Source organism: Cyprinodon variegatus, unplaced genomic scaffold (assembly GCF_000732505.1).
Source record: "Cyprinodon variegatus isolate N-32 unplaced genomic scaffold, C_variegatus-1.0 Scaffold592, whole genome shotgun sequence".
Lineage (NCBI taxonomy): Eukaryota > Metazoa > Chordata > Actinopteri > Cyprinodontiformes > Cyprinodontidae > Cyprinodon > Cyprinodon variegatus.
The window spans coordinates 84,551-96,131 of record NW_015151045.1 but is presented as its reverse complement, the minus strand read 5'-3'; the positions used below and the strand labels follow the sequence as shown (position 1 = coordinate 96,131).

Sequence of the window (11,581 nt, the reverse complement as noted above, 5' to 3'; positions counted from 1 at the left end):
TGTGGTGGAGAATTGTGTGGGTATGGTGAGTGGGAAAGAACAGGAGTTGGAAGACGCGCCAGGAGCACTTTATAGGTTTCTCAATCTGTCTACTTGTGCGTTCTCGTGTACTTGTGAATCGGCATCAGCCTCTTCCGAAGTTAAGAGGACCGTGGCAAACAGTGGACCTTCAAGGTTCACCACAGCCTGTCCGCGGCGGCCTGGGCCCACGCCGATCCATCCGCGGGGAGGCCAGGGCCCACGTATAACAAGGGGAAGGCAAGCCCTACTCATAGGATGTTCAGTAAGTGGGGTCGGGGAGGCAAACACCCAATCTCACAAGATGTCACAAACAACTTCACATTGATCCAGTCACATTCACATTATCACACCAATATATATTTACTAGAACTGAACGGAGACGGACACTGGGGCAGACACTTAACACATTCTTAAAGTCCTCATATGTACACTATCCTTCCGGGTCTGATGGCCAATGATCTTAGGGGGGCAGGCCCACAGACCTAGAAGGAGTTCCACAGACAACACAGTGTCGGAAGGTTAAAAAAAACAAAAAAACAGAGGGGCTATCCCCAGGAAGGCCCGCCCCAAGGAGGGACCACCCCCCCACGGTATCCTTTTATAAACGACACCCCCGCCTCAACAGACAAGGAGATGTAGCCAACTCAGCTGCTTCAGGCCCTCATGTCCATATGTCTCTCTCCTACCAAGGGCCGCCAGGCAATCGCAACCCAGGTAGCCCACCCCCTGGACCAAGCACAGCACGCCAGCGACCCGAGCCCAGGTGCCAAACAGCCCCTAGCCCCCCCTCCGACTACAGCCAAGGGCCGCATGCAAGGTCAGGGCAGGCAGCCCCAAACCGCAAGATGAGAGGCATCGGGGCAAGGTGATTGCATCCCACCTGACGTACAGCCTCAGCAGTACTTTAGGAGTATAGCACGTCATATCTAAATTTTATTTAATATAGAAGAACACATACCTGAGAGTTACCAGTTGACAGTATTTGCTTTGTAGGCCAGTCTTCAGCAGAGGCTCTACTCCAGAATCGTGCAGTTTGTTGTTACTTAGATCCAATTCTCTTAGACTAGAGAACTGCAAATTCAAAACTGAAGACAAAACTTCACAACTGCTGCCCGAGAGGTTGCAACTGTTAAGTCTGAAATAAAAAACAATTGTTTGTCTCCTGTAAAAAAAACAAAAACAAACAAAAAAAAAAAGCCATTTTTATTTTAAGAGAGGAATACTCACATAGCTTTGCTGCAGACTTTCAGTAGAGGGACTAGTCGCAAAAGAACATCTTCTGAAGCAAAGTACCTCTTTAAGTCAAACACTTCCAGAACTGTTTCTGAGGACAGTAAAACAAACACCAGAGCTGACCACTGAGCAGGAGACAGCTTATCGGTGGAGAGATTTCCTGAACTCAAAGACTGTTGAATCTTTTCAACAAGAGAATAGTCATTCAGCTCATTCAGGCAGTGAAACAGGTTGATACTCTTCTCTGCAGACAGGTTTGCATGGATCTTCTCCTTGATGTGGTGAATTGTTTCCTGGTTGTCCTGTAAGCTTTTCGTATTCTGTTTGACCAGACCCCGTAAAAGTGTTTGATTGTTAGTCACGGAGAGACCCAAGAGGAAACGGAGGACCAAATCCAGATGTCCATTTGAACTCTGTAATGCTCTGTCAACAGCAGACTGGTAGAAATGTGTTGAAATGCGATGGGATGTTGGTTCTTCCAAAAGATTGATTCCTAAGTTGATGAAGGTCAGATGGACATGAAGAGCAGCCAGGAACTCCTGAACACTCAGATGGACGAAGCAGAACACCTTGTCCTGGTACAGCCCTCTCTCCTCTCTAAAGATCTGTGTGAACACTCCTGAGTAAACTGAGGCTGCTCTGATATCGATGCCACACTCTGTCAGGTCTGATTCATAGAAGATCAGGTTTCCTTTCTGCAGCTGATTGAAAGCCAGTTTTCCCAGAGACTCGATCATCTTCCTGCTCTCTGGACTCCAGTGTGAATCTGTCTCATCTCCTCCATCGTACTTTACCTTCTTCACTTTGGTCTGAACCACCAGGAAGTGGATGTACAACTCAGTCAAAGTGTTGGGGAGCTTTCCTCCCCCTCTGGTTTCCAAGACATCCTCCAGGACTGTAGCAGTGATCCAGCAGAAGACTGGGATGTGGCACATGATGTGAAGGCTCCTGGAGTTTTTTATATGGGAGATGATCCTCTGGGCCTGCTCCTCGTCTATGAATCTCCTCCTGAAGTACTCCTCCTTCTGTGGGTCATTGAAGCCTCTGACCTCTGTTACCATGCAAACAAAATCATGAGGAATCTGATTGGCCGCTGCAGGTCGTGTGGTTATCCAGAGGAGAGCAGAGGGAAGCAGTTTCCCCCTGATGAGGTTCGTCAGTAGAACATCCACTGAGGTGGACTCTGTAACATCAGTCAGGATCTGGTTGGTTTTGAAGTCCAGAGGAAGTCGACTCTCATCCAGACCATCAAAGATGAACAGAACCTGGAAGTGATCAAAGCTGCAGATTTCTTTGGTTTCAGTGAAGAAGTGATGAACAAGTTCCACCAAGCTGAACTTTTTCTCTTTCAGCACATTCAGCTCTCTGAAGGTGAATGGAAATATGAACTGGATGTTCTGGTGGGCTTTGCCTTCAGCCCAGTCCAGAGTGAACTTCTGGGTTAAGAATGTTTTCCCAATGCCAGCCACTCCCTTCGTCATCACTGTTCTGATTGGTTGATCTCTTCCTGGTGGTGGTTTTAAAATGTCTTCTTGTCTTACTGTCGTTTCTGATCGGTGTGGTTTCCTGGATGCTGTTTCAATCTGTCTGACTTCATGTTCCTCATTGACCTCTCCAGTCCCTCCCTCTGTGATATAGAGCTCTGTGTAAATCTGGTTCAGAAGGGTTGAACTTCCAGCTTTAGCGATCCCCTCAAACACACACTGGAACTTCTTCCTCAGACCAGATTTAAGCCTATGGTGACAGACTGATGAAGGAGTTTCTAAGTTGATGGAAAAAAGAAAACAACAAAAAAAACTGCATGTTAATAAAACCTTAATCTAAAATAGAATGTTTCAAAACATTTGAAGGTTTGGTGGTAGATGGTACAAAGTAATGTAGAGGTTGAATACCACATGGTTCAAAGCTAAAAACAAAAGCACATTTTGAGTGTGAATGCTATATGAAGGCATATGCAAGAAAATGGCTTTAAAGCAAATGGGTTCTAATGGCAAGATCTCTTAATTTAACCTAACTAGGTGTTATGGCTGCAGTGGGTTTGTGCACGTTTCCTTGCAGGGTTCTGGATGCAGGCCTTCTGCAGGTGATCTGTTTTGCCCTAATTGGTGCTGGTCTGCTTTAAAAGCTGTCATGCAAGCAGCAGACAGGAGGCTTCTCCCTCTTACCTCCTCAGAACCCTGTTTGGTTTGGTCTGTATTCTATGGTTGGGTTTGTTAGGTTTGTTAGCATTTGCTTATTTCTGTTTAGTTATTCGTTTTGCATTAAGCCATTTACTATTCCCAATTTCATATATAAATTATTCAGGTATTGTTTCTTTAGTATAATTTAATAAATTAAAATTTCACTTTAAAGAAAATCCTTGTGTGGTTTCCTACCAAACAAGCCGGGTTGACGTAAAATTGTGGGGGCTTGTCCGGGATATATGGACTAATTATGCTTGATTGGCTTCATTGTTGTGTTCATGTTGCAGTTACATGCCGTTGACTTTGGTTTTCCTGTGTTGCAGGTTATTGGTAGGCTTTCTGGCTAGTTGAAGGTGTTTGGGAATCTTACTAGATTTTGGGACATTTTTTATGTTCCATATGTATGTTGTTGGAGATCCATGGGGATTTTTGATCTTTGTTGGTGGGGGAGAGAGAGGACTTTTTGTTTTGTAGTAGGTAAGTGATGTTTGGTGTTTGTTGTTTTGGCAACTCCATTTTAGTCAACCCTGTTATTATTTTAGTTTGTTATTTTTGAGCTAGATTCTGGGCTGAGGGCACCGCCGTGGTTTGCTGCCTGAGAGGTTTTGGCCCGGAGGGATTTGCTGCCAGTGGTATCTTGGTGCTTAAAGTGCCTTGGCTCTTGGAGGAAAGCCTGAAGACTAGGCTAAGGTTAGTCAGGGATTTGATCAGTTAGTTAGTGGCAGTTTAATGGAGTTTTGCCAATTGTTTGTACCATTCATGCACTTCCATATGGTCGTTGGTTAAAAAAAATACATAAAAAAAGTGACTCATTTTGTTTTGGAAGTTGGTTTGTTGGATTATTTTGGTTTGACAATGGGATAATGTAGGTTCTTTTTTGTCTTCCGCAACTTTGGAAATGTTGGAAAAGCTTACAAAGGAACAGATTTGTCAAGTAGCTGAACACTTTAAAATTGATATTGAAGCTGCAAAAAGATTAAAGTTACCTCAACTAAGGAGTTTCTTAAGAGACAAACTTGTAAAACTGAATGTCTTTACTGTTTCCCTTTCAGATGCTGCTGTGACAGATGTAACTTCCGATGGTTAGGATTCTTTAACTGGTGCCTCAAAGTTGGAAGATGAATCATCAGATCCAACAGTATCTCAAGCTTCTCAATTAAATTTTCAATTTGAGACAAGTGAGAAGAAAATGCGGTTTGAGTTGGAAACATTACGGCTAGCACATGAGCTTGAAGAGAGAAAACTAGCTTTACAGGAAAAGAGGCTAGTGCATGAGCAAGAAGAAAAGAGGTTAGCTCATGAGTTGGAGGTGAAGAAATTATCTCTAGAAGCTGAGCGTTTGAAGTTGATGTCTGAGGGCAGGTTAAGTGGTGGGTCTTTTAAAATGTCTCAAGGTGGTGATGGGTTTTCTGGATATAACTTGGTTAGCATGTTGAAGCTGTTACCTAAGTTTAATAAGCAAGATCCAGATGTGTTTTTTTTCTCTATTTGAGGACATGGCAGAGGACAATGACTGGAGTGATGTAGAATTCTCAATTCTGCTGCAAAGTGTACTGGTGGGTAAGACCCAAGAAGCTTATGTTTCATTAACTTCAGCTGAAAGAAAGGTTTACAAATCTGTTAAAGACGCTGTTTTGAAGGCTTATGGATTGGTTCCTGAACATCATAGACAATAATTTAGGAACTGCATAAAGGCTAAAAAATAGACAAATACAAATCTGGTCAGAGAACTAAACACCCAGTTTTATCGCTGGTTATTAGCTGAAGGTGTGAATGATTTTGAAACCCTTTGTGATTTGATGGTGTTGGAACAGTTCAAGAACATTATTCCAGATCGGGTTGCCACATATGTTAATGAACAAGAAGTAAAAACAGCTGCTAAAGCTGCCATCTTAACAGATGAGTATATCCTGACCCATAAAGCTGTGAGGGATTACAATTTGAAAGGTGGCCATAGCTTTAAGGAATCCCATCATGACTGGTTCTCAGGTAAAACTAGATAGGATCCTACTGTGAAATCTAAAGCAGAATTGGTCTGTAACTATTGTCGCCAGAAGGGACACTGGAAAAATGAGTGTCCTCTGAATACCAAAATGAAATCGGCTAGGAGGATACAAGAATATCGAAAACCTGCGGCTTTAGCCAGTGTTTCTCAGTTGCATTCAGTGGAGTCTACATCACCAGCTAAAATTGAAAGTGTAAGACCAACTGTTTTGGCTGCATCTGTTGATTCTAAGTTTTTTCAGAACTGACCGGCAAAAATCCCCAGATTTTTGAGAGGGATGCTGGACAAGACTACGCTCCTTTCATCACACATGGGTTTGTTTCTTGGAGTGGAAGTTCAGATAAAGGGGCTGCGAAGATTCTGCGTGACACTGGAGCATCTGAATCTTTCATGTTGGAATCTGTTTTGCCATTTTCTACATTGTCTGATACTGGTTGTAGTGTCTTAATTAGAGGTATTGGGTTGGAAACTTTCTCTGTGCCTCTCCATAGGATCTACTTGCAGTCAGAACTGGTACAAGGAGAAGTAACTATAGCTGTTCATCCTTCTTTGCCTGTGGAAGGTATCTCTTTCATTTTGGGAAACAATCTGGCAGGTGGTCATGTGTGGCGAGGTGTTGCACCACCTCCAGTGGTCCGAGCTTCTCCATCCGTTTGTGTGTCAGATGTTTGTGCTCGAGACTTTCCTGAGGCTTTTCCAGCTTGTGCAGTAACCCGTGCCTTTACTCGTTCTTTGGCTGTAAAGAATGTTGAATCTGTTAGCCTGGCACTATTCTTAAGAAGACTTCCTGTTTGCCAACTCTTCCTGTTCCTTTGTCACTGAGTGAGTGGATTGCAGCCCAGCAGGAGGATACAACCTTGGCTGCTCTGTTTGACAAGGTCCAGGCAGCTGAACAGGACACAAGAGTGTCATGTGGGTATTTTCTACAAGAAGATCTGTTGGTACGTAAATGGTTGCCTTACAGTGACCAGGATATTGCTGGCCCAGTTTATCAAGTTGTTCCATTAAAGTTTTGAAATCTTGTTTTGAAAACTGCTCATGGAGAATTGTCTGGCCATTTGGGAGTCAATAAAACTTAAAATCGAGTTTTACGTCATTTTTATTGGCCACGTCTGAAAAAAGATGTCTCTTATTTTGTGAAAACCTGTCACACTTGCCCGTTAACTGGGGAACCTAATCAGAACCTAAAATCAGCTCTGCTTTTTCCCATACCTGCAGCTGGCAAACCTTTTGAACACTTGATCATAGACTGCGTTGGCCCACAGAGTCCTTCCAAGTTAGGATCTGTTTATTTACTAACAGTCATGTGTAAAAACACTCGTTATCCAGCAGCTTATGCTCTGAAAACCATTACAACAGTTGGTGGTCAAAGCTTTGTCTAATTTCATTTCAGTGTTTGGAATTCCAAAGACCATTCAGACCAACAGAGGTACCAACTTCACTTCATGCATGTTTGCCGAGATCTTGAAACAACTTGGTGTAGTCCATCAACAAAGCAGTGCTTATCATGCTCAAAACCAGGGGGCTCTAGAGCGTTTTCACCAAACCCTGAAGTCATTGTTGCGAGCACACTGCACAGAGTTGGGAAGTTCTTATAATCAAATTACCTAGGGAAGATATGAAACTTGAATACATTTTAAAGACATTATATACTGTTTAAGTTATATCTATATGGTAAAGCCCCCAATTAAAAAAGGTGAGATAGATATAAAAACATTCAAACAAAGAAGCATACTGGCTCAGTTCGTCTAACAAGGACTCACAGAGCCCAACTAAAATCTAGAGACCTTATGTACTTAGTGTCATGATCTTGGAAGTGATGCTGGTCTGATTCCTCACAAGACACACTTGCTCAGCTCTGCTCTGTTCTCGGTCATACTCATCTTATCCACCTGCACCAATTAGTATTTTACCAGGCCTTTAGACCAGGCGTCAGTACCAGATTATTTTGGGAATGTGGGAAGTTGTGGCCTAGTGGTTAGGGCATAGAGCTTAGAATCTTGAGATTCAGAGTTCGAGCCCCACTCCAACATTTGGTCACTCTGGGTCCCTGAGTAAAACCCTTAACCACCACACTGCTCCCCAAGCGCCGCACAATGGCAGCCCAGCTCCTCAACGGGGTGGGTTAAATGCAGAGAGTTAATGTCATTGCTCTGTAGTTGTGACAGTGTAATGACAATTTAAAAAAAGAAAACATTATTTTGGAGACCCCTAGATTACTTGCCCAATGTTCTACAATGTCCTTAGTCAACATTAGAAGCTCCTAATTCCTACTACAAGCTGTGCAAGAGAAACACATCTGTCCCCTCCAAAGGTGCTTGATGGTTTTCCAGAATGACAAAATCTTTCTCTACAGTGTCACCAAACTCCTCCCTGGTTCAAATTATACCTGTGACAAGCTCACTGCGACACACTGTTGCGGGGAGTATACATAGCCCTTAGCTCCGTGTTAGCCATGTTACCTGTGCCAGTCAGTTGAGACTCTACTTCGCAGGTCTTGATGGGTTTCTTTAGAGTTTGTGCGGCATTGTGCTGGAGTATTACCACATTTAGGTGAAATGTCTTAGTAAGAGGTTGGTATTCTGCTTAAATATGGAATAAATGGTGCGCAGTTAAACAAAGTTGAACTCTTGCTACGCTGCCATCTTGAAAAAGAAAAACATGTTACTGTTTTTATCAGCTGCATGTAAAGTGCTTTACAAAAAAAATAAAAAAATAATACGGGTTTGGTATGGAATCCTCAGTAGGGACATTAAGAAGCCACTTTATAATCAGTTTTGTCCGTGAGCTAAGGCAAATGTTAGAGCCCTCCTACATAGCAAAAGGCTCAGGGATTATAACCCTGTCACTCACTGGGAGAACTCCAAAACGAGGGAGCTGAGGCGGGGCGAGAATAGGACACTCAAACCAGACTCTGCATCCCCAAATGGGTCATACCAGAGCCCAGGCTGTGCATGCCGGTATTGCTTAAAGATCCTGCGCAATTTCAAGTTTCTGTAGCAAATTTGTTAACAAATATATATTACTTATGACGCTGAATCAATAAAATGTTCTTACTGCTCTGCAGACGGTCGGCTAGCTCATCCATTTTCATTGTCCTTAAGAAGTTCATTGTGATCTTCAGAAATGCTTCTCTTGTGTCTCTTATACTTGTCTCTTCATCATCCATTCCTTCCAACACCAACTCTGGACAATCTGAACTGAGGACCTTCTTACATTTATTTAGCTCCATCTTCACAAACTTTATAATGTCATCTTGTAATTTCTGAAACAAATAAAAAATGTATTCTTATATAGATGCATACAAAAATATACACACACACATACATGCATACATACACACATGTATGCATATATATATAATATACACACATACATATATAATAAAAGGTGTATTTATATATATACATACATATGAATATTGTTAACACTGGAACTCCCACGGCCGTCATTTTGACGGTTCTAAAATTTTAAAGGGAAAGAACTTTATTTACATTAATGATATGTTGCTCGGGTTTCCTGACTTTTCCTGTTTCTATATTTCCTTCATTTTCATGTCGTTTTTTTAAATAAAATAAAAACTTAAAAAATAAATATGGTTAATTCTACCTCGATCTCCCACAGCCGTCATTTTGACGGCTCTATAAATTGCACTGTAATTTCTTCCCGCGGCTGATTGACGTTTGGTACATTCGCCTAGCAACCGACATTCTACCTGGAACGCTTTCAGAAGAAATCTGACCGCAGAACAGGCTTTAGAAATCCTACAAAAATATTAATGCTAGTTATTCAGGTGGAGAGGGAGAGACCGATGAGGACGACTGGGTAGGAAGTGGCTCAGATTGTGACAGAGAGTCCAAGGATGATTGCATCAGTGACCCATCAGACAATAGTTAAACTTTTGTTCAAGTTGGAGTTCTAGTAGGATCAGAATTCTGGGAGTCCCAGTGTTAAAGATAGGCTCTGTGTCTGCACCCTGATGCTTTATCTTTCCAGTTCTTTTCCCTGAAAATAGATCACTCGGGATAAACTCTTTAAAAAAAATTTTATAACTTTTATGGTTAAAAAACCAGGAGACATGACAACAGATTCTGATAGAAATTGTAATGCAACTCAGATCAGAGAAATTGCTTAGAATATACAGAAGGCAGCTGCTCACCCCGAGCTCACCTCTCAGGAAGTGACCCAGATTAACAGTTAAAAAGGCATTTTCTCCAGTCTGCCACATCATCTTATTTTACATCATACATGTTAGCAGATGAGGAGACATCCATGGCTCCAGCCTTATCAACATATTATACTTTGTTCTTAGCTGAAGGACGGCGCTCTAATTCCATTCCCAAATATTTGCCGTGTACAGAATGAAGATTATAACTATATCCGGACAGACGAACTGGCCTAATCAGATTAAAACGTCAGTTCTGACGTCCAACAGGGAGCTCATACGAAGGCGTAATAAACTCACACATCTTCAATGATAATTATCCTAACAATATAAATATAAATTGCATATATGCAGAGAGGTTTAGTTTGCTTGTGCACATACAGACCTGGAAGATCATGTCTAGCTGTGTTTGACTCTCCTGTTGTGTATTTGGTACCTTTCTACTCAAGAGCTTCCTCTTGATAACCCTGTTGAAATAAACATGGATATTTACAAAATATGTATGATTTAGAAATTCATAGCTTTTAAACTTGATGTATTGCATTATGATGGCTAGAAAAAAAATAATTCGGCAGATTTCATGCCTGCTTTTAGCAGGTGATGTTCTGCTGTCCCTCTCCAGCTAAAACCTACAGCTTGCACTACGGCTGTTCATGGCCAAGTGCAAAGCGGTCAGGATGAGAATCAGCCCCTCCAAGTCCAAGGCCATGGTGCTGGATCGGAAAAAGGTGGCTTTCCCCCTTCTGGTTCAAGAAGAGTTCCTGCCTCTAGTGGAGGAGTTCAAGTATCTTGGGGTAAATCTGGCTCATGAGCAAAAGAACGAGATCCCGGATAAATGGCTAAAAGTAGCTAGAGAGTAAATAGCATGCATCAATATATGAAAGAAGGAAAGAATAGAAATAAAATTTTTCAACAACAGTATGTATGATAAGTGCGTTCAATTTGTCCATGAACGCTGACCACAGGCCATTGTCCTTGATGAGATGGAAGTTTATCAACTGCCACTACAGTTCTGGGCGCATCCACTGATGTTCGTGGGTAGGGGAGGGAGGAGCAGTTCTTCTTTGCCCTTTCGCCATAACATCCAGGGGAGATTTTGGTAAGGGGGGAGAGGCCGAATCCAGAATAAGAGTTATTGTTTTGAGAGCAGGCTGGACAGGAATTTTCCGTCAGCCTACAGTCTTTTCTTGCTGGCTCCACATGTTGAATCCAATATTCCGAATGTGTTGGGCTTTTCCACCTTAAAGCTAGCGTGCACATCCATGATATTATCCTGTCTCATCTTTGAGTTCAACCACCGCAGCCAGCCTGCGTTCAATCAAACCCAGCATACGGCTCAGCTCACTGTCCTGCTCGTTCACAGACTTTGTGAGCGCGTCAACCGCTGCCGACAGCCTGATCAATGCCCAAAATGCCGCAGATATTCTCTGTAATTATAGATAGATCAGGTATCCTCCAAATCCAAACAGGAGAAATCCGATTATCATAAATCCGAAATTCAACACATCTTCGATATCCTCCTCTGACAGCATTGTAAAACACACCATCCTCCAAGCCTTCCAGGACTCCATGGTGTATGTCCCGGTAGGACAGGGCGGGTCTCCTTTTCCCTGCCTTCCAGTTCGGGTTGAATTCGGGTGAAATGAGGAGAGAGCTCAGAAAAGACAAGGCACAGCAAAGCAGGGACAGATCAGGAAGTTGCAGACCAGCAGGAAAATGCGACTGCCTCCTTCAATAGTCAGAACAGACTGTCTTTGCATACATGAAAATCAAAAAGCATGAAAAACAAACATTTTCAAGTAAATTGAAAATATTGCCGGCAAATTTTAATTCAAACCACAAGAACGACTGAAATTTGCCAAAGGGCTTGTTCGACAAGCCACAAAGCTTGATGGGAAATGTCCTATTAACAGATGAGACAAAGATGGAGCTTTTAGACAAAACATCAGCAGTATGTTCGCAGATGGCAAAAAT

At 42.4% G+C, this 11,581-nt stretch overlaps 1 protein-coding gene across 1 annotated transcript in view; it reads right to left on the bottom strand.

The window, feature by feature from the left end:
• LOC107096021 (protein NLRC3-like) overlaps window positions 1-11,581 on the bottom strand; it is a 29,520-nt gene that overhangs the window by 14,705 nt on the left and 3,234 nt on the right. Inside the window, exons 2-5 of the mRNA XM_015392472.1 lie at window positions 9,993-10,074; window positions 8,500-8,707; window positions 1,249-3,016; window positions 980-1,156 (exon numbers count right to left, since the gene is read on the bottom strand). Of these exons, the coding sequence (XP_015247958.1) occupies window positions 980-1,156; window positions 1,249-3,016; window positions 8,500-8,707; window positions 9,993-10,074 (2,235 nt within the window). The remainder of the gene's footprint in view (window positions 1-979; window positions 1,157-1,248; window positions 3,017-8,499; window positions 8,708-9,992; window positions 10,075-11,581) is intronic.